Source organism: Sciurus carolinensis, chromosome 4 (assembly GCF_902686445.1).
Source record: "Sciurus carolinensis chromosome 4, mSciCar1.2, whole genome shotgun sequence".
Taxonomy (NCBI): Eukaryota; Metazoa; Chordata; class Mammalia; order Rodentia; family Sciuridae; genus Sciurus; species Sciurus carolinensis.
The window spans coordinates 130,345,988-130,372,197 of record NC_062216.1 but is presented as its reverse complement, the minus strand read 5'-3'; the positions used below and the strand labels follow the sequence as shown (position 1 = coordinate 130,372,197).

Genomic DNA, 26,210 nt, shown 5'->3' with positions numbered 1-26,210 from the left:
GGCGGTCTGCCCTGGGTGTGTCACTCAAAGTTCCCTTTAGCGTCATTACTAGGTCTATGAGTGTAACTTTTCAGAACCGCTTATTTGTTCTTGTGTCAGTACATTTAAAGTTGTTTGATAATTTCCATGTGTCACACTATAGCGGTGTTTCTTAGATTGCTTTATTGAGTAGATTGCTTGTTAAATATGTTATGGATTGAGATAAGTTATGGAATCTAATAAAGTTAAACCAGTCTATACTAGTACATCAGAAGCACAAGTTTTCATTAGCATTTGTTTTTTACTAATACAGTATTTAAAGTGAAGTCGACTTAAGATTATTGGAGGAAAAATAGTTTGGAGAATGCTGTTACTTGTATTGCACTTTGATATTGGAAATCATGAAGTTTCATTCCGTATAATTCTGTTCTGATAATTCCTTTTTTTTTTTTTTTTTTTTTAAAAGCCTTTCTTGAATTATTCTTCCCCATTGCTACCTTTTAAAGTGGAAAGGGGGGGGGGGGGGACTCAGTGTCTTTGCCTCTGCTCACTTTTGGACGTTTTATAACTCACAGACAGTGCTGTCTAAATGTGGACCAGGAGAAAAATAAACTTGCCAGCATTTTCATTTTAATATATTAGAGTGAGCGATTGTGTAGATTATGGAAAGCCAAGAAGGAAAACAGCAAAATACCCAAGATTTTTTTATTCCCTCTAACCTTATTCTCAGTGATTTTTAACATTGTAGAGTGAGGATTTATACTAGGAAATTGATCATCTGAAGTTTCCTTGTTTTATAGAATTGTGTCTTAACTCTTTGTGATAACTACCTAAAATAATTAAGGATTTTCGTGACTAATTGTAATTCTCATGGTGTAATGATTTTTTAGTATCTTCATTACATATAAAATTTATATATAATATTTAATTGAAAAACCTTTACGATTATTTTTATAGAATACTTTGGGCCTGCGTGGTCTTCCCCAGATATCATGATGAAAAGGGGAAAGAAATGTTTAGGTAAGAAACAACAGATTCTGGTGTTGGTGCCCTGAAAAAATTGTTTCTGCAATCAGACATTGGGTTAGGGATATTTTAAGATTGTTTCAGAGAAAAATCATGTAGGTATTTAACCTTTTAAAAGACAGTGAATGTTTTTTCAAGAAGATTAGAAAACCTGTGCTCAAGATTTTTATTTCGCTCTACATTTGTTTATTCTGAATCCAAAAACAAAAGGGCTATTTAAGGATACAGATGAAACTGTATTTTTGTTGTAGAGATAAATTAAAATATAGTTTAGTAAAAAAGTTCAAGTTGAGTTATATAAAAAGTATAGACACTGAAAGCTTTTTAAAAATCTATTCTATATTAGAAATTAGGGAAGAGGAGAGTGTTCATCCACCTCCTATCTTTGCTTAGGATCAAGCCAAGTTGCTTAGCTTAGGCTGGCCTTGAACTTGCAATCCTCCTGCCTTAGCCTCCCAAGTCACTGGGATTACAGGCATGTGCCACCACACCCATCATCTTTGTCTTCTTTCTGCTCATTTGGTACCAGTTTGGACCTCTGCCATTTGCCTTTGCTAATTTTTCTGTTTACATGTTTTCAATAATAGGCAAAATAAGTATAGGGAAGCATCCACTTTTCCTGTGTGACTGTTTTCTGTAATAACTTGTTGGAAACAAGCTACCTTGCTGTTTTTCTTTTCACAGATGTTGCACTTTAAGAAAAGGATGCTTGTTTTGATCTTCTGTTTATTGTTTTTCTCAAGAAATAACATTAATCCATCCTAGAAGTCGTGGTCTTTATAAGATTTTGACAAGGAAAACAGTTCTCAGCCACTCTGGTGTAATGTGAATTAACAACATTTGTAATACAAATCTTTAAATTCCTTCCTTTAATATCAGTGTTTTACTCAGTTTAATTCATATTTCAAACATAGTTGTGAAAATGACTTGAATTTACAAATATTGTATAAAGAATGAAAGTAATTCTATGGCTCATTTCACTAATCTAGAAATGAGGTAGTCTGAATATAGGGTTTTTTTTAATTGGGGGATGATAGTTTCTTTTTTGTAATAATTAAAATATGCTAGTTTCAACTTTAAAGAAACAGAATAAACCTGATTCTATTGCAGCTCTTCATTTTCATTCATTTTTATTTATTTATAATGATAAGACACTTTGTCAGTCTTAGCCTGTTTCCCTTGGTTGACTACTGCTTTAAACTTTCAAATCAGATGAGAGCTAACATAATTTAGCCGAGTGTCTCTCATCAGTAAAAAGTCAGTGAATTTTCATCTGTGGCAGAAAAGGTTGACTAGCAATCTTTTTTTTTTTTTTTTATAAACCAGGTTTTAATACTTGCTTTTCGAAAGCAGTTCTTTTTAAAAATTTCAAGTAGAAATTGCATTTTAATAAGCTTAAAATTAGATTTGGTGTTGGTTTGATCCCTAGCTATATTGAGCAGACAAGGATAGGATATTTCCTTTAGTCTTGAAAATTAGTCAGTTACAGTCATAACTCAGTTTTGTTTCCTCATTTTTCTATTTAGTTATTTTATTTTTGGTAGTAGAGTGAATCTTTCCCCTTTGCAAATGTTTCCAAGGTCTTTAATTTTTATTTGTTTTATTACTCATTTGTGCCTTTAGATGGCCCCATTGAAAAGCCAGCCATAAATGTAGATAATTGCAGTATTTGTGTACAAAGAGTGCATAGGAATGGGAAGGGAAGAATAAATAGTTTTGGTTTCAAGGTGACTTGAATTGGGGTCAAGTTGTGAAACAGAAGTGTAGATATAAAACTGCTAAATTGTAATGAGCAGGAAAAAGTTAATACTGGAAAGATAAGCATTGATCAGATCATACATAAAGGCATCATATTCATACTAAGGATTTTGGACTCTAAATGAAATTTAAGTAAGGGGAGAGATCTGATTATATTTGTTTTCTGGAAAGATTACCCTGGCAGCAGTGTGGGTCACAGTTTGTGGGAGTTAGAGAACCCAAGTGTTTTACCAGGCCAAACTCTTGTGGCAGCTAAAACCACCGGAGTACTTTAGAGTGTTCCAAATGAAAAGAGAATATCTTAGTAGAATTCACTGGAGAGCACGTTATTAGTTGGAGAGAAAGAAATCATGAAGACTTAAAAAAGGTAGAGCAACAGAAGGAGAAGTGGAAGTTATGTAAACCAAGAGAGCAATGGTTTATAGTGTCAAAAGAGAGGTCAGGTAAAATAAGACTTGAAAACATTGGTGGATAAACAGCCAGAGCAGCTTCTGTTGAATTACTGAGACAAGCCAGATTCTGTTTGGTTGGAGCATAGGTAAGAAAGCCTTTGAAACACTTGTACTCTTTAAGAAACTTGGTACCGAAGAGATCAGAGAACCAAAGATTTGTTACAATAGTTTTGCTGCAGTAGATTTTCACTTGTAAAACTTACTTATTTTCTCATATTTGGTGGTGGTTCTCATTCTTGAATTGGTCATCAGGGGAGTTTAAAAATCTTTGCTGGCTGCTTGTCCAGTGACTGTAATTTAGGGAACTATAATGTTTATATTCTAACCCATACAAAATGATCTGTAAATGATTTATTGTATTAAAACTACAAAAGGTGTTTGTCTTTTGGTAATTTCCAGGCTGGAAAAAGGTGTAAAAGTTTTCATATGAATGTACGGTTTAAATTAGAAAATAGATTTTGAGTGCTATTTAAGGGTTTCCTTTATTTTTTTTTAATTATGTAACTCATAATTATTCAAGTTGTCCATACATTGAAGTTTAGTATATTTGATGAGCTTTGAACTTGTTATGTATTAGTTTTTTAAGAAAATGTACTTGCCTGTAATCCTAGCAGGTCAGAAGGCCGAGGCAGGAGGATGGTAAGTTTAAAGCCAGCCTGAGCAACTTAGTGAGGTCCTAAGCAACTTAGCAAGACTATGGCTCAAAATAAAAATTAAAAAAAAAAAAAAAAATATATATATATATATATATGAGGATGTGGCTTAGTGGTTAAGCATCTCTGAGTTCATTCCCTGGTGCCAAAGGAAAAGAAAAAGAAAACATCTTTTATTCATAAATTGGTCTAACTAATTGCTAAGTGTTCATTTCTTATTATTTTTTTTAATTTGAGATGTGAGAAGAAACTAAAAAAACATTTCTTCCTGATTATCTGAAGTGTAAATTATCCACATCTGCAACAAACCATTCAGTTTCTCCCTTCTTCAGAAAAGAACCTTTAACATCCAGTTTGTTGTGGGCTCTTCTGGGGACCTACAGAAGGAAGGATGCTGTAATCTAACTAGGTGAACTGGCTGTGGATATTACTGGTAATTACTGACACTAATGGTTTTGTAAGTGGACTATTTATATGGATACTTGTTAAATTGAAATATAGGCACACAATGAAAGTAGGCATTAGCACATATATTAAATGAAACAGTAATTTAATATCAGTTCCTCTTAAAAAATTAATAAGGAATAAAATTCATCTGTAACTTAAGTTTTTTTTTTTTTTAATTTAACTGGAACATTTGGGAAATTGGTTTCCTTAATATGCTGTTCAGCCAAAAGTTTTGGAAGATCTCCATCAAGAAAACAAAATTATTCATCAAAGAGTGAAAACTGTGGGGAAGAGACTTTTGAAGATTTACTTTTAAAATATAAGCAAATACAGTTGGAACTAGAATGCATCAATAAGGATGAAAAACTAGCCTTGAGTAACAAAGAAGAGAATGTACAGGAAGATCCTAAAACATTGAACTTTGAGGACCAAACAAGCACTGATTCTGTCAGTATTACAAAAGACTCAAGTAAAGAAGTAGCTCCTGAGGAGAAAACACAGGTCAAAACTTTTCAGGCATTTGAATTAAAACCACTCAGGCAAAAATTGACTTTACCAGGAGATAAGAACCGATTAAAAAAAGTTAAAGATGGAGCAAAACAACTTTCCATGAAATCTGATACTACTGAATCTAGTCAAGGTAATGGAATTCAATATTTCAATTAGTGATAAGATTTCTTTCTCCAAAGGAGTAAATAATTGTTTTGAAATTGCACTTCATTAAAATGATTCTAATTAGTTGTAATTTTTCTGTACTTTTTGTAGGTGTTCATATTATTTAATAACGTTTCACTTCCTGCTTATGCTGACCAGGAGTTATAATAGTTTTGAACATAGGTGATAATTGTGGGCACCTTTGTTTGCTAACTTAAAGGGAATACTTTTAACATTTACCATTAAGCGTGTTATTTTAAGTTTTTTGTAGGTTTGTAAGTTTTTAATCTTTATTGGGTAAAGGACAACCCCCGGCTCCCATTTCCAGTTTTGAGATTTTCCAGCATGAATGGATGTTGAAGTTTATCACTTTTATTTTTTTCTCCTCTTCATTACTGAGATGTGCATTATCTCCTTCAATGGATTTTTTAGTTTTAAATCACCCTCGTATGCCCGGGTTAAATAGTCCATGAAAAGTCATTTTTAATGTGTGGATTTGATTTCTTTTCCTCTTTTTCGTGAATATAATTTATATGCATTAGAATATATTCTTTTTAGTGTATAGTTCTTCAGATTTTGACAAATGCGGACAGTTTGGGTATCTGTAATTTTCACTAACCACTACAATTAAGATACAGAGGAGTTCTATTAACCTTTAACAAATGCCCTTTTATAGTTAACCCCTCCCTCAACACTAAGCTGACCTGGTAACCACTAATCTTTCCTTGTACTTTTGCCTTTTCCAGAATATTACAAATATGTATTGCTTTTTGTTTTTTCCTTGAGGAACTGAGTTTTGAACCCAGAGCCTTGCTTATGTCAGGCAAGGGCTCTACCGCTGAGTTATATCCCCAGCTGTTATTATTTTTAGTTTGAAATACAGACTTGTTAAGTTGCAGAGGTTGATCTTGAACTTGGGTAAGCCTTTGGAGCTTAAATGGAGTTTTTTCTGGGCCTTTTTTTTTTTTTTTGTAATTCTGGAAATTTTAGTTCAGGCCCTCATACCTGCTAGTCAAGTGCTCTACCATTGAGCTATGCCCCCCAATCCTATGGGACTCTCTTATGTTACTGACTGTTCATATTTTCTGTTGTTGTTAAGGCAGTTTATGTAAAGTGTCAGGTATTAGCTTTTTAAGAAAAACAACATATATGTGTGTGTGTATATGTTTAGCAATGTTTTTATTTCCTGTAAATTCTAAAAATTATGAAGTTATTCTTAAGAATCTTTAACCTATTTATTACCTATAAAAAGCATCCGTAAGTTTTGTCTTCTTCCTGTTTTTCTTCTTTAATTAATTTCCCTGAAAATAAGTCCATAGATTGATAATTCCTTAATTTTTGACCTCTTTCTTACTAAAGTCATTTTAGTCCATAAAATTTATACTTTAGCTATATTCCCAACCTTTGATGCTGGATTGTTTATCAGTTTTTGCCTCAAATACTTTGAGGTTGCAAAATTAATATTATGTAGTGACTTTATTCCTAGTAATATTTTTGTCTGAAAGTCTACCTTCCATTAATAATTATACTATCTTTCTCTTGATAAGTATATATAATGCATATTGTTTTTTATCATTTCACTTTCTTCATATCTCATGTCATTTGTCTATAGTATAAAGCTGAATTTAATTTGGAATTTAGCCTGAGAGTCTTTGTTTTTTAGGTGTAACATATAGTTCATTCACATTTTTTTATGATTATTGATATTTTGATTTTTTTTCTTTCTGCCTCTTTTTTTTCTCCATATACTTTTCTTTCTTTTGCTAGTTTGGAAGTTAGCTATTACATTTTTGGTCTCATCAGTTCATCTAGAAATTGTAACATGAATTTTAATTTTTTTTTCCCCGCAGTCCTAGGGATGGAACCCAGGCAGGGACTCCATGCTAGGCAAGTGCTCTACCACTGAACTATACTCCAAGCATAACACAAATTTTTAAGATTCACATGTTTAAAGTTAGTGAAGATCTTTACTCTCTCCCTAAAATATAAGAACTGGTTTGAGGATGTAATTCTGTTGTAGAATATTTGCCTAGCATGTGCAGAGCCCTGGGTTTGATCCCCAGCACCACCAAAAAAAAGAGAAAAAAGTGTATAGCTTTGTCCTTATATTTAGCATTCTCCTAGCTTATTCTTTCATATATATCTAGAATCACTTATGCTTAAATACATTCTTTTCTTTTTTTTTTAAGTATTTTTTAGTTGTAGATGGACACAATACCTTTATTCTATTTATTTTTATGTGGTGCTGAGGATCAAACCCAGTGCCTCATGCATGCTAGGGAAGCGCTCTATCACTGAGCTCCAACTCCAGCCCTTGCTTAAATACATTCTTTAGAATTTTTAAAATGTGTAACTCTTAAGTGGAAAACTATGTCTATTGTCTTTTTTAAAAAAATATTTTGTTTTAGTTGTAGGTGGACACAATACCTTTATTTTATTTTTATGTGATGCTAAGGAGCAAACCAGGGCCCCATGTGTGCTAGGCCATCGCTCTACCACTGAGCCATGACCCCAGCCCTAAGGATATTTTATTGTTATGGTTTTAATTATCATCTATATGCAGATGGCTCTTATTAACAACTTATTTAAGAATTTTAGTTAATAATTGTTTAAATACTGTGTGACTATACAAAGATCTATTTGCATTTTGGAGGTTTTGAGTAAAAGCAGAAATAATTTTATTGTATAGACCCATGGTAGTGGCAGGACAATGCCTAACTACCCAGTTGGTCAATTTAAACAATAACCTGTGTGTAAAATTTTATGTCTGAAATTTGTAGTTTGTACTTGTTTTTAAGGTGTCATTTTGCTCATAATATTCCTAACAGGTTCATGCTTTGATGCTCATTAAAGGGAGGTGCCACTTTATCTAGACAAGTGAGATCTTAATAAACTAGTAGATTTCTCATGCAGAAGAAAAATTCAGTGCTTTCTATACATATTATTGGAATGCTTTTTATGTCTTTTTATTTTGCTCCATTTTTGTCCAGTAGTTATTTCTGTTTTAGTATTTGAACTATAATCAGTTTTATTGTAATGGATAAATTCCTAAAAAATCACCATACTACAAATTCATAAAATACAAACCACAGATTTATGGGGAAAATGGAACTCAGGGAATAATCTCAAAAACTTTATCAGTGGCATATGAAAAAAGATAAAATAATAACATAGCTTTACACATAAAATGAATTAAAAATATATGAAATATTCTAATAAACATTTCACTTAACCTTGGGAAAAAAACCTATTAAAGTATGCTTGTAGATATGGAAGGTTTGCCCTTAAGCGTTGTTATTGTGAAGTGGGACAAAAAGTGTTACTTGAAATTAGTAAGTTGTCACACTAGATGTGGATGTGGATGGCTCATAACATACATAATGAGACAAGATATCTGGTAGAGACTATGTGTGTGCTTTTTGTATTTCTAAATGTCACTTAAAAATAGTTTTCTGTGTCACTTAGTGTTTCACTGAAACAAATCACACGTGTAGATATGAAACTTGTGTTATGCTCAAATTATTTTTTAATATATTAATCATATTGTGATGAATTCACATTTCCAGAGTAAACCTTATAGCAGAATTTACCTATCTCAAAATTTGATGATTGCCTTCTTTTTTTTTTTTTTTTTTTTTTTTTGTCTAGTGTGCCTGGTTAGTTATTTCTCAATTTATTGAATGAACTGCAAATTTTTTCTCAAGTAGGCCCACTTGTACAATCAAATTAGGATGTTTGGAATACTGACAGGTGTGATATTATGAAAAAAATACTAGGCTTGGAGTTTATACTAGTTCAAATTTTACCTTTGCCACTTAAGTTTGTCATCTTGAAAGATTTCTGAATTTTTAACATCATCTGTTTTAACAAAAAAAATTATGTATATCAGTACTGCTATAAACATATGCTGTATGATGTGATTTTTAAAGCTGTTATAGATTAGATAATATATATATAAAGTTTGATACTTCAGAAATCTGGGCCCAAGGCCAAAATTCTGGGAAAATGTGTAAATGGATTTAATTTTGTTGATACTTAAATTGTTTCTGCTGGTGCTTGTCTAGATGAATAGAAAATCAATTTTATAATGCATAAATCCAATATAATCTCTAAATGTCATTGCAGTTTTAGAGAACTAAATTAACTTACTCATTGTAATTTGCTGTCATTGTGAATTATCTCTTTGCTATTGAAAGTGGGATTTTTGGGCAGTTTTGTTAATTTAAAATAATTTTAGTTTGGAAGCTTTATTTAATACTTGAATTATTTTACCTCATAACTTTCAGAATGAGTATGATACAGATGTTTGGTGAGATTTTCATTGTTTTATTTCAGATTGACTGTGGTTGTCTTTTAGAATATTTAAAAGATGCTGTTTTATTTTAAAGGATTAGAAGACAAAGAACAAAATTTAACAAGAAGAATTAGTACCTCAGATATTCTATCTGAAAAGGTAAGGTATACCTTGTGGAATTGGATATCTCTCTTCTTTTAAATCATTTCTGCATCTATTTGGACATAAGTTTTAAGATGAAATGTGTAGAGATGTCTTGGAGTCTCTTTCCACTAGGTTCTGCAAATTATGTTACATAGAAGTGTTATACATATCAGCAGATGATTTTCTTGTTTGTTTATGGTTTAGTTTTTGAAACTTTTAATTTTGATGATACATAATCTTTTCCTATTTTTTGTTGTGGATTATCCCATGTAGGAAAGCTTTGGCATTAGTTAGACCTTGACATGGTATTGAATTCTAGCTGCTCCCTATTACTAGCTGAATGATCTGTCAGCTGAGTAAGCTCCTTTTTTGGCCTTCGCTTGCCTTCTTTTCTACTTAAGGGGTTTAATGTCATGTGTCCCCTGTGTTGTCATGAAGCTTTAGTACAATAAAGTACAGAAACATCAAACACTGTGTTTAAAATAGTAATAGGCACTCAATAACTTAAGCCTTTTTGTTGAATTAGAGATCTGAAATATATGTAATTTCTTCTATTGAGACTTCAGTTTGTTGTTATGAGTAAATTGAAATGATTCAGAACCTAGGAACTTTAGGAAAGATGGTTCTGAATTTAGGAATGACACATATGGGTGTGCATATGTATATATACACAGACACACACTCTTAAACACTTTTAGTATCATTAGAATAATTCTGCAAAGCAAGTTGACATTACATTGTTTTATAGTGAAATTCATTTTGGTAGATAAAATGACTTGTTTAAAGTTACATAGAAAAAGCAAGAATTGAATTAGGTTCTCTGACTCCTAGTTCAGTGCTCTTGGTAGCATGTAGTTGTGTGATGGGATCAGTAATTTCTTTTTTTTTTTTTTTTTTTTTTTTTAATTCTAAAATAAGCAGCTGCAAAGAATAATCAGTCTCAATGGAGTAGTATTAAACTGTAGATCAGTATTTTTCAACACAATTTAAAAAACATTTTTTTTTTAGAGTTGATAGACCTTTATTTTATGAATTTATTTTTATGTGGTGCTGAGGATCAAACCCAGTGCCTCACACTTGCTAGGCAAGTGCTCTATTACTGAGCCACAACCCTGTCCTTCAATACAATTTTCTATAATGGAAATGTTTTATAGTTGCATTCCAGTGATAATTATGAGTCACATATAATTATTAAGAACTGAAATATGATTGATGTGGCTTAGGTACAAAATTTTAAATTTAGCTTTAGTTTAAATTTAGCTTTAAGTTTAAATAACCACATTTGGCTCAGTGCTACCATACTAGACAGTACAGCTATAGAACTTAAGTACAAAGCAATAGAATTTGGTATTTTTTAGTGACTTAGAGTTATGAAGAATTTTGATAATTTAAAAATGTATTATTTACATGTAATTCCCAGTAGTGGAAAGGGTAAATGTATACTGGTTTGGTTAAATGGAAGTACAAAAGTATATGACAGTAGTTCAGTTAGACTTAATGTAGCAAATATTAATTTAAACAATTAGGTAGGATCCACTATTTTCTTTATGCTTAGGAATAGAAATAATTTAATTGAATTTTGGAAAAATAATATAATTACAATTCACTAATAAGAAAAAGTGGGCCTTAACTTTTGCAGTGTTAGACTCTGACACATATGTCTTCTCTCTACTGTTCCATAACTTCAAAGCACCATCCTAACCCAACCCATCCCAATCCATGGACTCTTAATTAGGAACCTCTGCTTGGAAACCTGGCATTTTTAGTTTGTTGTAGTTAAAATGGGTAGAATGAATTAATTTTTAAAAATGATCTCACAAAAGAAGGGGAAGAAGGGTTGGAGAAAGGTTGATCAATTTGACTTGATGAAGTGTTTATTAAATAATAGAATTTAAACATTTTAACCTTTTTTTTTTTTTTTTTTTTAAAGAAGCTCGGTGAAGATGAAGAGGAACTATCTGAGTTACAACTTCGTCTTTTGGCTCTTCAGTCAGCAAGTAAAAAATGGCAACAAAAGGAACAGCAGGTGATGAAAGAAAGCAAAGAAAAATTGACTAAGACCAAAACTGTACAGCAAAAAGTTAAAACCAGTACAAAAACACATTCAGCCAAAAAAGTTAGCACAACAGGTGATTATTTTTATTGAATTCTTTTAATTGAATTCATGCATCATTAGTTTCTAGGTTTTAATTTAGAAAGTTTTGAGTTTGGGGAATTTTAAGGTCCTAAAGTAAAGGACAGTCTTGTGAAAACAGAACTTAGAGGAGCAACTGTATACTTGGGTCAGTGATCATGAAAAGAATTTTTTTTTTTTTTTTCCTCCCCCACCCCTCCCACCCCTCCCCTCCCTCTATACAGTCCTTCCTTCCTCCATTCCTGCCCCCCTCCCTAAACCCAACTCCAACCCCAACACTAACCCCTCCCACCCCCCATTATGTGTCATCATCCACTTATTAGCGATCATTCTTCCTTTGGTTTTTTGAGATTGGTTTATCTCACTTAGCAAGATAGTCTCCAGTTTCATCCATTTGCCTGCAAATGCCATAATTTTATCATTCTTTATGGCTGAGTAATATTCCATTGTGTGTATATATATATATATATATATATATATATATATATATATATATCACATTTTCTTTATCCATTCATCAATTGAAGGACATCTAGGTTGGTTCCATAATCTGGCTATTGTGAACTGAGCAACTATGAACATTGATGTGGCTGTATCTCTGTAATATGCTGATTTTAAGTCCTTTGGGTATAGGCCAAGGAGTGGGATAGCTGGGTCAAATGGTGGTTCCATTCCAAGTTTTCTAAGGAGTCTCCATACTGCTTTCCAGAGTGGCTGCACTAATTTGCAGCCCCACCAGCAATGTATGAGTGTACCTTTCTCCCCACATCCTCGCCAACACCTCATGAAAAGAATTTTTAAAGCTCTTTTAGCCTCTGATGTTTCTATATTTTTCACTTAAAGCTAAACAGGCATTGAGGAAGCAGCAAACAAAGGCATGGAAGAAACTGCAACAACAAAAAGAACAGGAAAGACAGAAAGAAGAGGATCAGCGGAAGCAAGCTGAAGAAGAAGAGAGAAGGAAAAGAGAAGAAGAAATCAGAAAGATTCGAGATCTATCAAATCAGGAAGAGCAGTACAATCGATTCATGAAATTGGTTGGTGGAAAGAGGAGATCAAGAAGTAAAGTAAGGAATGCAATAATATAAAAACATTACTGAAATTTAAGTGTCCTTATGGTCTTACTTCATATACTCAGTCACCTAAGGAAAACTAAGTAGTTTGGGTTGGAACTTCTTTATATAAATAACTCTTGGGGGAAAAAAGAAGGTATTATTGAGAATGAATCTTTTGTAGTCACAGATATTAATAGTTGAAGAAATGAAAAGATAAAATTTTGGTTATCAAAGACTGCTTTTAGCCTTTTGATCATTCCCACTTAGAAGAAAGTAAGATTACTAAATTGTGGTGAGGACTTGTTCTAAAAGTGTTCCTTAAATACAGAATTTTATTAGTTTTTCATTGTTCAGTAATGTAGAATGAGAAGTATGTTGTGATTAATTTATATGGGCTATTTTAAAGAATGTTAAATCATATAATTAATTTAGTGCTTGTGGGCTGCTTTGTATTTAATCATTAAGCATTTGTTGTGCACTATTGTGTATAAGTCAATGGAAATGACTGTGGATGGTGTTAGGAAGTTCACTGGAGATTTTATATTGATCTAATGCTGGTATTAATGATGGGTTTTTTTGAATTTTGAACTTTAAGAATACACTTGTGAATGTGCATTTAAAATGAAAAATAGAGGGAAATTAAAGAATAAGTTCTTTTATTGGAGGGAGATATAAGCTTGCTTAAGCTAGAAATATAATAAATATTCATACTTTGAATTTTTGTAGAGTACTTTGGGTATAGTCTTTCATTGGAGATAAATATTTTCACAATACCTTTTATCTACAGCTGGATAGGTTTTGCTAGTTTTTATTTTGTAGGACTGTTCCTGTGAGCTTAACATTTTAAGCAGTAAAAAGAAAACAACAAAGTAATACATAAACACATTAACCCAGAGTTTATAGTTTCCAGATATTATTACTTTACACATAATTAAAATGTTATTAGATTTTGGGGAACTTTCTAGTTCAGTTCTTGATGACATAAGAATGGCATTTATTCATATAGAGAAGACTTAAGTCTTAAAGATCTTGGTGTTGCCATGCGTGGTGGCACATGAACTGCAATCCCAGCAGATTGGGAGGCTGAGACAGAATTGCAAGTTCAAGGCCAGTCTCAGCAACTTAGTGAGACACCGTCTTAAAATAAAAATAGTAAAGGGAATGTAGCTCAGTGACAAAGTGTCGCTGGGTTCAATCCTCAGTACCAGAAAAGAAAAAGAAAAAACAAAACAAAATGAAAAAAAATTGAGTTGTTCTTTTTTTCAGTTGCTGTTCTTTTTAGATATGTATAACAGTAGACTGTATTTTGACATACTATACAACATGGAGTATAACTTCCCATTCTTGTGGTTGTATATGATGTGAAGTTAAACTGCTCATGTATACTTATATGAACATAGGAAAGTTATGTCCGATTCATTCTGTTCTTTCTTAATCCCATCCCCCCTTTCATTCAGCTTGATCTTATTATAGAGTAATAATTAGTGACTCAGCTAACTATGGGAAATTTCAACTGTTAGATTTCATTATCTGTCTGGTGCCATGTTTATAATGCATCCCCAAGAGTGTACCTGTCTCGTAGATTAAGTTTCCCAAATCTGATGTGGTAGGAGGCCTAACTGAATCATGATTTTTTGGATACTGTTCTCTAAAAGATAATTATCAGTTTTTTTGTGATTTATAGTCTAATAATAGCCTAAGACAGAAGATGGTTTGAAACTAAGAAAGACATGTCTTACTTAGTCTTCAGATCCTGACTTGAGGCGATCCTTAGATAAGCAAACTACCGATAGTGGAGGAGGCATATATCAATATGATAACTATGAAGAAGTTGCTATGGATACAGATAGTGAAACCAATTCTCCAGGTATGATCAAAAATTTGAAACATTTTCCTATGCAAAACTATTGAAGAAATGTGTAATGAAAATAAGATTTGCTAATGAGTTATATAATAATCATAGACATTTAGTGTTGAGCAAGCCTCAAATGTATATTAACTTTTATTTCCAAGTGTTTCATTCTAAATAGCATTTAAATGAAAAGGATTCTTTAGACGCTATGTTAACTGTTTGATCTAAAAAGTGAAGATTGTGGGAATGATGAGAATATTACTCTTAAAACAATAACAGGCACCCCTTGATCTTTAGAACCAAGATTTTTTCTGCTTTAGTTAAAAAAAAATTTTTTTTAAATAGATCTTTATGTTTTTAGACTTCTAGTGATGATTCTTAGTAGGAATGAGAAGTGGAAAGGCTGGTTAGTACAGGTCAATCTGGTCAGTGCTCTACCTGAATTAGGTTGCACAGTCTAGAATTATCTCTGTCCTTGAGGACCAAAGTAGACTTGGCTTTTTTTTTGAGATTTAGAGGTGATTGGCTGTGAGAGACCTGTTCTTTTACTAATTTAAAACACTTAAGTCTGAGTTAAATTATAGAATGCATTTGGTATTCCAGGAACTGGAGTATTTGGAAGATCACTTGATTGATCAGTATATTTCTCCTTGTCATATAAAAATTGGGATTTGAGGACTGGGAGATAGCTCAATTGGTAGAGTGCTTGCCTTACAAGTCCAAGGCCCTGGGTTCAATTGCAAAAAAAAAAAAAAAAAATTGGAATTTGAGTTTGTTGTGTCTAGACTAGAGACAAAATAAAATGCATATGATTTAGGTAATTTTATCAAAGGTGCTCATTTTCAGATTATTTTAGGCTATTGTTTGATAATTTACATTAGATTATTATCTTTATTTTATAATTTAATTCTTTGGTCAGTTCTTAATTTTTTTTATTTTCAAGTTCTTGGAGATGATTCATTGCAATTCCCAAATACTGACAATATTATCAATACTCTTGTATTTCTATTAAACTACTTTATGATCTATGCATTTTAAATTGTTCTTTAAAATTTATACAGAGAACATACTTTCAGCTTTGGCAGATTTTAACTTTTTACTGTATTAACCACTTATGTTTGGGCCTCCAGTCAGCTCCATATAAGGCATGTGGATAATGTCTCTACTCACTTATGAGACAAGTGGGATAAAGAAGAAATATTAGATTAATCTAAAATATGAAAAAATTGTTTAAATTTAAGGTATTGTTATTTCTAGCTTTTGTTTTTTGTTTTTGGGCAGGTAGGACAACACTTGGGCAGGATTCAAAAGAATTTTTCTTTTCATTATTTCTTAAAAGTGTTCTTTAAGGAAAAGAAGTATGCTTTTTTAGCATGCTGTTTCTGATGTCATTAGGTGAAAAGTGGAACAAAGTGAGAGTTAAGAGGGTTTAATCAACTTAATGTGAATGCCTGACTTTATGATATGACATTTTTAAATGGGTAGAAAACTTGTGGTAATTACGATTTTTATCAGAGATCAATAAAGTATAATTTCAGTCTACCTAGGTATATTTGTATTTTTTCAAACATACATTTAATATATTTATGTTAAGTATTTGTGTTACTAAACTCTTACCAAAAACATTTTTTACAGCACCTTCACCAGTACAACCACCATTCTTCTCTGAATGTTCATTGGGGTATTTTTCTTCAGCACCGTCTATTTCTTTGCCCCCACCACCTCAGGTTTCTGTAAGTCTGAATTGATAGTTATTTCTAAGAAAATGTATTGTCTATGTCTTTTCTCAATTATTTTGAAGAACTGACTTGAATAGTTAGGTTTGGAGAATGCTTAAAAAACCAAAGTTGTAGTTGGGTGCAATGGCGCAAATCCCAAAAAACGTGAGAAGCCGAGGCAGGGGGATTGAGAATTCGAGGCCTCAGCAATTTAGCATGATCCTGTCTCCAAATAGAAAGGACTAGGGTTGTACCTCAGTGGTAGAGTACCCCTTGGCTCAATCCCCAGTACTGAAAAGAAAAAAAATTTAAAAATCTACCAAATAGCCGATCATAGTTGCTTATTAGAATTAGTAGCTAGAAATACATAGAAAAAACAGTTGATTTTTTTTTTTTTTTTTTTAAACTGGCAAGCATCCATTTAGTTGATTATTATTCTCCTCCAACCCCCCACCAGGGCCCTCTATCACTGTGCTGTACTGTATCATCAACCCTTTCTTTCTTCCTCCTCCTCCTCCTCCTTTGTTTTTATTTTAATTTAAAATGTTTTAAAATTTTTTATTTTGAGACAGGCTCTTGCTAAGTTGCTAGGGCTGGCCTAGAACCTGTGATCCTTTTGCCTCAGCCTTCCAAGTAACTGGAATTACAGGCATGCTCCACTGTACAGGCTTAGATTTTTTTTTTAAATAGCTAATTTTTAATTGCATGTTGACTTTCTTTTTTAAGTACTAGCATGTTTCCTTCTTTCTTCTCAGCTTCTCACCCAGTAGTTACTCAGAAATTTTTTTCCAAAGCAAAATAAAATTATCCACTGTACAGATTCTCTCTCTTTTTAGGAATTGGGATTTAAATGTGATAGGATGCTTCCAAATATTGATTCTGTTCCTTCTCCTCTTCTGATGAATACAGTTATTTTAAATTTGAAAACCCAGCAAAAGCATTGTCTATGGAAGTTAATTTCTTTTCGATGTCTTCCTCTTAAAAGAACTGCCAATTTCATTAAACAATAAGGAAAAGGGAAAAAAAATAAAAGAAAGTGAGAGAATCAAAGTAGAAGTTCTAAAGTAATTTCTAGATTGAGAGAACTTAGGAGATTTTTCAATAGGTAAGAGGGAATCTTTCCATTTTTCATTTCTTAGGTAGATCTCTAGTGTCTTCCTAGAATGCTTACAGTGAGTGAGGGGAATATTAAGAGAGAGAGAGACAAAAATTACATTTTTTTCCTTTCTTCATTGAAATGTTTTCTTTTGGGAAGTGGGGAATGGACAAGCTAAATAACAAGAGAAATACTAAAAGGTCTCTGAAGCAAAAATGATTCCAAATTCAGGGATTTGTGTAAAATTAGTTTCCTTTATGGATAAATTCTTCAGAATCCATTTTAAAAGGATTTAAGAGAGTAGTGATGATTCTTCTTGACATTTAAGTTACTTTGAACTGTTATTCCTAGAATCACCTTGGTTCCTACTTTGTTTTTAATTCTTAAAGTTTTATAATTTTAATTCTTATTTATATATTATATGAATTTTGGTTTTGGTGTTTCTACTTATTTTCATCTAGAAGAAACAACACTGTGTAATTGAAGCCTTTTTTGGTGGGGTGGAGGGTGGTGCTAGGGATTAAACCCAGGTACTTTATCACTGAGTTATATCCCCAACCTCAACACTGTATAATTTGATTCCTGTATCTTCTAGAGTGTTAAATGGAGATAAGAGCAGGAACAGAGAGGTTTGTATAATTACCTTGAAGTTTATAAATGTTTCAAATATTGTTGATTTTTTTTTTAATTGCAAAAATAACACTTTTTCATAGTTGAATGTTGAACTCTAGGTTGATTTGAGATGTACAGTTTGTTTGGTTTACTGTACTTACAGCTAAAATAATAACACTAAAGTTTGCTTTTTTCTAATTTAATTGCTCCAGAGATAAACATTTAGAGTTGAAAAATTTTTGTTTTAATTATTATTTCTTCTTTTTAAAAAATAGTCTATGCCACCTTTGAGCCAGCCTTATGTAGAGGGCTTGTGTGTTTCTCTTGAACCTCTACCTCCTCTGCCACCTTTGCCACCTCTCCCACCTGAAGATCCAGAACAGCCTCCAAAACCACCCTTTGCAGATGAGGAGGAGGAGGAAGAAATGCTACTTCGGGAAGAGTTGCTTAAATCACTAGCAAATAAAAGAGCTTTTAAGCCAGAGGTAATGTAGCCTGAACCGCTAGGTGGCGCCATTGAGCTTTGTTTTAATATAGTCCTACCTTTTTTCTGGTTATTTGGGATTTATTAGACTTTTCAGCAAAGTAGGTATAAGCCTAATAATAATATACTTGAGATCTTTGAAGATACAGAATGTCTTTTTATTTGGAAGTATTTCATATCTCTTCCTTATTTAGGAAACATCCAGTAATAGTGACCCACCTTCACCTCCACTTCTGAACAATTCACAGCCTGTGCCAAGAAGCAATCTATCAATAGTCAGTATTAATACAGTATCTCAGCCCAGGATACAGAATCCAAAGTTTCACAGAGGACCTCGTCTCCCACGAACTGTTATCTCGGTAAAAACAAACACAAATGTTACTTTTATTCAAATAACCTGTTAGGTATTTGTATGAAGGCTGCTGTCCTGTTCCCCACCCTATAATTTATTTGGTGATAGTGTATTTGGGAAATTATTTAGATGGCATTATGGTTCTTTATTTTATTTGTAGTGTTTAGAATTGAACCCAGGGCCTTATCACAATAGGGAAGTGCTCTACCGCTGAGCTGCTTCACCAGCCCTACATTATGCTTCTTTAGAGAAAGATAAAAGTTAGTGAGGAAGGTGATCATAGTAATGTCTGGAAAGACTAAAAATATAGAATATTTTATGTTTTATGTTTTATGGCATATAGCCAGTACTGGTAGACTGGGACACAGAAATTTTTTAATATAACTGAAAAGACTATCTACCCGGTGTCATTAGTTATTTTTGTGTATTTAAATTCAAAGAAATTAAATGAATTGTTTAAGGCCACATGCCTACTTGTTGGAAGAATAGACTTTTATTATCTAAAGTAATAAATTCATTGTCTTTGTAGCTTCCAAAGCATAAGTCAGTGGTTGTAACACTAAATGATTCAGATGATAGTGAATCTGATGGAGAGACTTCCAAGTCAACAAATAGTGTTTTTGGTGGATTAGAGTCCATGATTAAAGAAGCAAGACGAACTGCTGAGGTAAGTGTCATAATGAAAGGAGAAAAGAAAGAGAATTTGTTCGTAGTCATTAAAATTTATTTTTTTCCGGAAGATTAGATCTTAGAGTTAAGGAATTTTAATATACTTATTTGAGAAAAAAAAATTTGTGCTCTTTATGTGTACTTTATGTAATGAATCATGTGTAAATCCCCTTTATGTGTGTTTCCAATTAACAAGTCTCTATTCAGTAGAGTAAAATTGAGTAATTATCCTGCATACTAAGGAGACTTGTTTTCGAATTTAATTATGTTATCCAAACTATTTTTATTAAGGTTTATGTTCTAAATACAGTGTTTATCATTTTTTATGCTGCAACAATTATTTAAATATGATTTAATTAAATGATTTTCAAACTAAAGGTCTTGAGTATTTGACGAATTATAATTTAATTGGTTAGTTAATAACCTGCATTGTTTCTCAAAAAATGAATAGAAAATGGTGAAGATCTTAAGTTATTTCTAAATATGTTAGTATACACTGAGTTGCAGTGCAAAATATAAATCTTGCATGAATCTTTGAAAACTGTTGATCTGGTTGACTTCAAATGTTTTAGCAAGCTTCAAAACCGAAAGTACCTCCAAAATCTGAAAAAGAAAATGATCCTTTGCGAACACCTGAAGCTTTGCCTGAAGAAAAAAAGATTGAATATAGATTGTTAAAGGAAGAGATTGCCAAGTAAGTAGCATTTTATATAATTCAGCTTTAAAGTACATGCTGTTAACCAAACTTCCTTTTGTCTATATAAACTTTATTGGTGCTGGGAAATTAGTGATGGTAATTTTCATCCATTAAAAAAGTTAAATGTTTTTGTAACTTATACAGATGGGGGAGCCAGATAATCATCTTTAGAGTTAAATGCAGTGAGCCACTGAGATATCTTAGGAAAATTTAAAAGCAGTCAACAAAGAACTACACTATTCTTGAATGCAAACTTGGAGCCTACATATTGGTCATCATTATAATTAATGTGATTAATATTTTTATTTTTCAAAACTTAATTTAAAGAAAAATAGCTTCAGTCTTTGGTATAATGCATCTATATTATTTTAGTCGTGAGAAACAGCGTTTGATTAAGTCAGATCAGCTGAAGACAAGTTCATCTTCACCAGCAAACTCTGATGTGGAAATTGACGGAATTGGCAGAATAGCAATGGTAACGAAGCAGGTTACAGATGCAGAGGCAAAACTTAAAAAACACAGGTGAGCCTCATTATCTTATTAAATACTTCATTATCTAAATGTTCCTATATTAAGAGGAATATATTTTGTGATGTGTATGTCATTAATAAGCATACTATAGAATTACAAAATCTTATTCTTGGTAGAATTATAACAGTATATCATTTAATTATACATAAAATAATAGAATTAACATTTAAATAAAAATACCATGTCCTCAAAGGAAAATTATCCCTTTTGAATTTACACATGGCTGTCATTGCTGAAAGCATTTATAAAAACCCTTGTTTTGGAAGTTTTCTTTAAAACCTCTGTCATATTTTTTGAAATACTTCATTGAAAGTGCATTTTAATTATTAAAGATGAACTTTGATTGTTGGAAATAGTCATGGCCTAGTCTGATCAGTAAGACATAGGGTCAAATTGTGGTATTTTTATGAATTGTGAATATGAAGTTATAATCATAAATTTCTTATATGTTTAGTGAAATTGCTTGTTGCTGAGAATATGTGTAAAACCTCTCAGGAGTAACATGTTGAGGGTAGAATTCACTGGAATGGCCATGTGTGGTGATGCATACCTGTAATCCTAGCTATTGGGGAGGATTGCCAAGTTTGAGTCCAGCCTCAGTGACTTGCATGACCCTGTCTCAATTTTTAAACGAGAGATGGGGATGTAACTCAGTGGTAATGTGTCCCTGAGTTCTATCCCCAGTACTACAAAACAAAACAAAATAAAAACTCCAAAACAGGGCTGGGGTTGTAACTCAGGCAGGGAGCACTTGCCTTGCACATGTGAGGCACTGGGTTTGATCCTCAGAACCACATAAAAATAAATAAATAAAATAAAGGTATTGTGTACAACTAAAAAAAAAAATTTTTTTTAAAGGAACGATTTAAAAAGAAAAAAACCCAAAAACTTCAAATAAAACCCTAAAATAAAAAAGTACATTTTGAATTAATTAGCATGTTTTTGATAGAAATAATTGTATCTTCCTATGGGTATATATTTTTTCTGCTTTAACCACCCTGAAATCATCAGTTGATGAACAGCAAAATTGTTTTAATTACCTTCAGTATTTCTGAACTTTGTTCTGTCAGTTCACTTTTAGTTTTACAAATATAATAGTGAAGTTTTATGCAAAAATAGTAGGACTTTTTAGTAACTGACTGCCAACCAGTTCTTGAATTTTAAACTATGATAGCAAAAACTGCAGTGATGGATTAACTTTAATGTTAATAATACAGTTAATATTTAAGCAGTTCAATAACTTTTAAAAAACCTTTAGAAATTTGTTCATGGGTAGTTAATTAATAAAAAGGAGTAGAATTTAGGGCCTCATTTCTAATATTATAGCCACCACAGTGGTTTTCTTAAATCATGGAAGAAGGTAATTTGGGATGTTTTTATAAGGCAACGTAGACATCTCAAGGAGATAGTGACTATATAAGGTTTTATTAAGCATACAGGTGTGTTTTCCATTTTTGAGCAAGACATTAGATATTAAGTATTCAGAACAAAATAAAATGCATTTAAAAAGTATTTATAAATACATTCAGTTTTGGTTATTTTTTTGCGGTACTATATGTCATTACATCTAAGATGTGCCATCATTTTATGTAGAGCTAAAAGAAAAAAATCTTTCTAGACTGTGATGACTTTTATAAATGAAAAGTGTTTTTAAAGCTTTATGCACATGCATCTTTCCTTCTACCCCCATCCTCTCTGTTAATAGTCTCTGTATGATTCATTCTAATGTCAGTAGTTGTGGCTGTTGAATTTGGTCTTCGTGGGAAGATACTCCTTTTTTTTAAATTTTAAACATGATGTTCAGTAGTTTAAAAGGTTCATAGCCATAAATTTTTTTTGTTCTGGTTTTACCTTTTTAGTCTGAAATTTCTGTGTATCTGTATGATCATTTAAAGATTAGACATCCCTTCTTCACATCCTTGCTTTAGATAAAATGCATTAGAGATTTATTAGTTTATTAAATGTACTTAATTATGTTTATTATATGTTGTGGTATATGTATATGAGGAGTATTAATGAAGCTAAACATAGTTACTTTCTCAAATCCTCATGAGGTTCTTTATAGAGTCAGATTCAGCCAACATTGAACATTTAGTATAAGCTTTTCAGTTGTAATTCACATTAACTCTGTCTTAAATGATTTCTTAAAAGATCACTCTGTGGTTTTCATAAAATGAAACTACCTATTTGAATACCCGTTTTTTGATGAAAATAAAAATATCCCTTTATGTTTTCAGTTAGGCATCATAGATAATGTTTTTTAAAATGTGCTGCTACTTTGAAATTTTTGTTTTGATGGTTAGTATGCAAGTTTAGAAACCATTGGTAAGAATTTTGTTATTCTCCACTTAGGATTCTCTTGATGAAAGACGAATCTGTTTTAAAGAATCTAGTACAACAAGAAGCCAAGAAGAAAGAATCTGTTCGAAATGCTGAAACAAAAATCACAAAACTTACAGAACAGCTTCAGGCAACTGAGAAAATTCTCAGTGTTAACAAAATGTTTTTGAAGAAACTTCAGGAACAAGTAATGGTCCCTCCCCTGCCCCTCTTTTTTAATAAAGCCATCAAAATATGTGTAACCTTTAGTTTTCCATTGAGAAATAATTTTGGAATATTTTTATTTTCAGTTTAATACTCTAAATCTTCTGTGTTTGAGGAAGTATTTCCTCTCCCAGGATTTTTATTTATATCTTGAAATTTTTTTTTGTATTTTCAGATTCACAAAGTTCAGCAACGTGTTACAATTAAGAAAGCTTTGACTCTGAAATATGGAGAAGAGCTTGCTCGGGCAAAGGCAGTTGCTAGTAAAGAAATAGGAAAACGTAAACTGGAACAAGATCGCCTTGGAGTAAGTTGCTTGTAGAAATGTTTTTGGAAAGCAGAAGGTTTTTATGATGCTTCTGAGGCTAAAAGATATATAAAGTAATTCAAACTTTTTCCTGAAAATTCAGAGATAATATTAAAGCTGTTTTTAAATGATATAAACATTTTTGGATGCTTACTTTTCATTTATTTTGTCTTGACTTTAGTTTTTTGTAGATCATAGATTAGCTAGCAAAACTGTTGAAAACTTAATAGTAAACTGTTTTATTCTCTTATTAACTTAGTTTTGTAATGTTGGCATTGTATTATTGGGATGGGACAGTTATCTTGCCAAAAATTGTTTATACAATCACAGCAGTGTAAAATATTTATATCATTTTTCTCCCTCAGCCAAACAAAATGATGAGACTGGACAATTCTCCCATATCAAGTCCAAGGAAGCATTCAGCAGAACTAATTGCTATGGAAAAAAGACGATTACAAAAGCTGGAGTATGAATATGCTCTGAAAATTCAAAAATTAAAAGAAGCCCGAGCCCTTAAAGCAAAGGAACAACAAAATATTGCCTCAGTTGTGGAAGAAGAACCTGAATTTTCTTTACCTCAGCCCTCGCTTCATGATCTGACACAAGATAAGTTAACCCTGGACACTGAAGAAAATGATGGTGATGATGAAATCTTGTCTGGCTCAAACAGAGAACGAAGAAGATCCTTCTTAGAATCTAATGCTTTTACTAAACCTAATCTTAAGCACACTGATACACCTAACAAAGAATGTATAAATAAACTTACTAAAAATACTGTTGAAAAGCCAGAACTTTTTCTAGGGTTAAAAATTGGTGAATTGCAAAAACTGTATTCAAAAGCTGACAGCTTAAAGCAATTGATTTTAAAAACCACCACAGGCATTACAGAAAAAAATTTGTGTGGTCAGGTAAGTGAACATCTCATATTCTTTATAAAATCTAGAATTAACCTACCCTTATTTGCCTTAATAGAATTATGTTTTTATTTGTTTTGTAGGAGATTTCTTTGGATGTGGATTTTGTCACAGCACAGAGTAAAACAACAGAAGTAAAACCATGTCCTTTTAGTCCCTACCATAGCCCTCTTCTAGTTTTTAAGTCCTACAGGTATAAAGGAAAGATTCAATAAGCTTAAGTTTCAATTTTCTTGGTTCTTATAATATTTTACCTTAAATATTTAATGATAATGAAAAAAGCAATTGAATCATGGCCACTGAAAAATGGACTTGTCCTTTTAGGGAAGATAAAGTGTCTTGTGTTCAAACCATATTAGGAAGTGACACCTAGCTCACACTTTGACTTATCAGTTCTTAGTCCAGTTTCTAACTACTGATAGAATGTAGATTCTGGATTTCTGTCATTTAAGGATTTTTGGAAAAAATAATTGGAGTCTTGTACAGATTTTTAAATTTTGAGTTTTGAATTATACTACTCTTTAATCCAAGTAGTGCATTAGTTAGACTTCATTAAATTGATTGGCATTCTCAGATGGTTAACTCTGTGGGAGGTTTCCCAAAATGTTTCACACTACTAGAAGTTGTGTAACTGTTAATGGGTGTGATTTTTTTTTTTTTATGGTACACTTTTAGAGCACAAATTAGGTAGTATAGACTCTTTTCCTGGTTTTATATTTTGACTAGTAACGTGTACAAGAAATACAGTGTCCTATAGCATTTTAACATGTGGTAAACAAACAATACTTTTAGAATATTTTGTTTTTTTATCTTTTATTTCAAATCTTGTTATGCTCTCAGTATAAAAGTATCTTATTCCTACCATTTTGTATTTTGTTTTTAGAATTAATTTTGGTATTAATTTAATTAGCAAAATAGTATGCTCAAAGTCCAGAAATTTTAATTGAGAAAGAAAATTTTTCTAGTTTTCCAAAGAACTTCAGGTGCATAATGCGCCTGTTCATTTTCTTCTTAGATTTAGTCCATATTATCGAACAAAGGAAAAACTTCCTCTAAGCTCAGTATCTTACAGTAATATGATTGAACCAGATCAGTGTTTCTGCCGATTTGACTTAACGGGAACATGTAATGATGATGATTGTCAGTGGTGAGTAGTTTTTATTTGTGAACATTTAATAATTCAAAAGAAAGTCTTGATTGCTGAACTTTGAGATATATATAATATCTTTCTGTTATTTTATTTTAGGCAGCATACACAAGACTACACTCTTAGCCGAAAACAGCTGTTCCAGGACATTCTGTCATATAATCTGTCTTTAATTGGTTGTTCAGAGACAAGCACTGATGAAGAAATTTCTTCTGCAGCAGGTTTTTAAAGACTTCTCCTTCTTCCCCAAGTGAAAGTTTGAGTTTAGAAAATATAAACTTTTATATACAGTTGTTGTTGATCTCTTTAAATAACCAATAATTCAGTACATTCATTTATGACCCCTTCCCTAGATTTTCTGTGTGCAATATAGTAACCACATGTTGCTCCTTAAGTTTATATTAATTAAAATTAAATAAAAAAATTTACTTCCTTTAGTCACACTAGCCACATTTCAGCAGCCATGTGTGGCAAGTGTTTACCAAAGAACAACAGAGATTTAAGACATTTCTATCATTACAGAGAGATCTTTGGACAGAGGTCATCTGAGTAGTTCAGTTTATTTAGAAGAAAATATTGACCTACTTGTATAGACATTTTACTAAAGATTTTTAACTTAGAACCCTATTTTTTTTATTTATTAAAAATAGGGGCAGTGGGGCTGAAGTTGTAGCTCAGTGGTAGAGCACTT

At 31.9% G+C, this 26,210-nt stretch overlaps 1 protein-coding gene across 2 annotated transcripts in view; it reads left to right on the top strand.

Annotated features, from left to right (window-relative positions):
- Zfc3h1 (zinc finger C3H1-type containing) overlaps positions 1–26,210 on the top strand; it is a 52,713-nt gene that overhangs the window by 925 nt on the left and 25,578 nt on the right. The window contains exons 2-18 of one of the 2 annotated variants that reach the window (XM_047550145.1): positions 4,539–4,955; positions 9,358–9,422; positions 11,341–11,536; positions 12,385–12,608; positions 14,340–14,463; positions 16,084–16,181; positions 18,150–18,359; positions 18,553–18,717; positions 19,240–19,377; positions 19,952–20,073; positions 20,449–20,598; positions 22,960–23,134; positions 23,327–23,458; positions 23,824–24,366; positions 24,456–24,565; positions 25,388–25,519; positions 25,619–25,740. In XM_047550145.1, the coding sequence (XP_047406101.1) occupies positions 4,539–4,955; positions 9,358–9,422; positions 11,341–11,536; positions 12,385–12,608; positions 14,340–14,463; positions 16,084–16,181; positions 18,150–18,359; positions 18,553–18,717; positions 19,240–19,377; positions 19,952–20,073; positions 20,449–20,598; positions 22,960–23,134; positions 23,327–23,458; positions 23,824–24,366; positions 24,456–24,565; positions 25,388–25,519; positions 25,619–25,740 (3,123 nt within the window). Of the gene's footprint in view, positions 1–4,538; positions 4,956–9,357; positions 9,423–11,337; positions 11,537–12,384; positions 12,609–14,339; positions 14,464–16,083; positions 16,182–18,149; positions 18,360–18,552; positions 18,718–19,239; positions 19,378–19,951; positions 20,074–20,448; positions 20,599–22,959; positions 23,135–23,326; positions 23,459–23,823; positions 24,367–24,455; positions 24,566–25,387; positions 25,520–25,618; positions 25,741–26,210 lie in introns of both variants that reach the window. The other variant, XM_047550144.1, reaches the window with a different exon arrangement.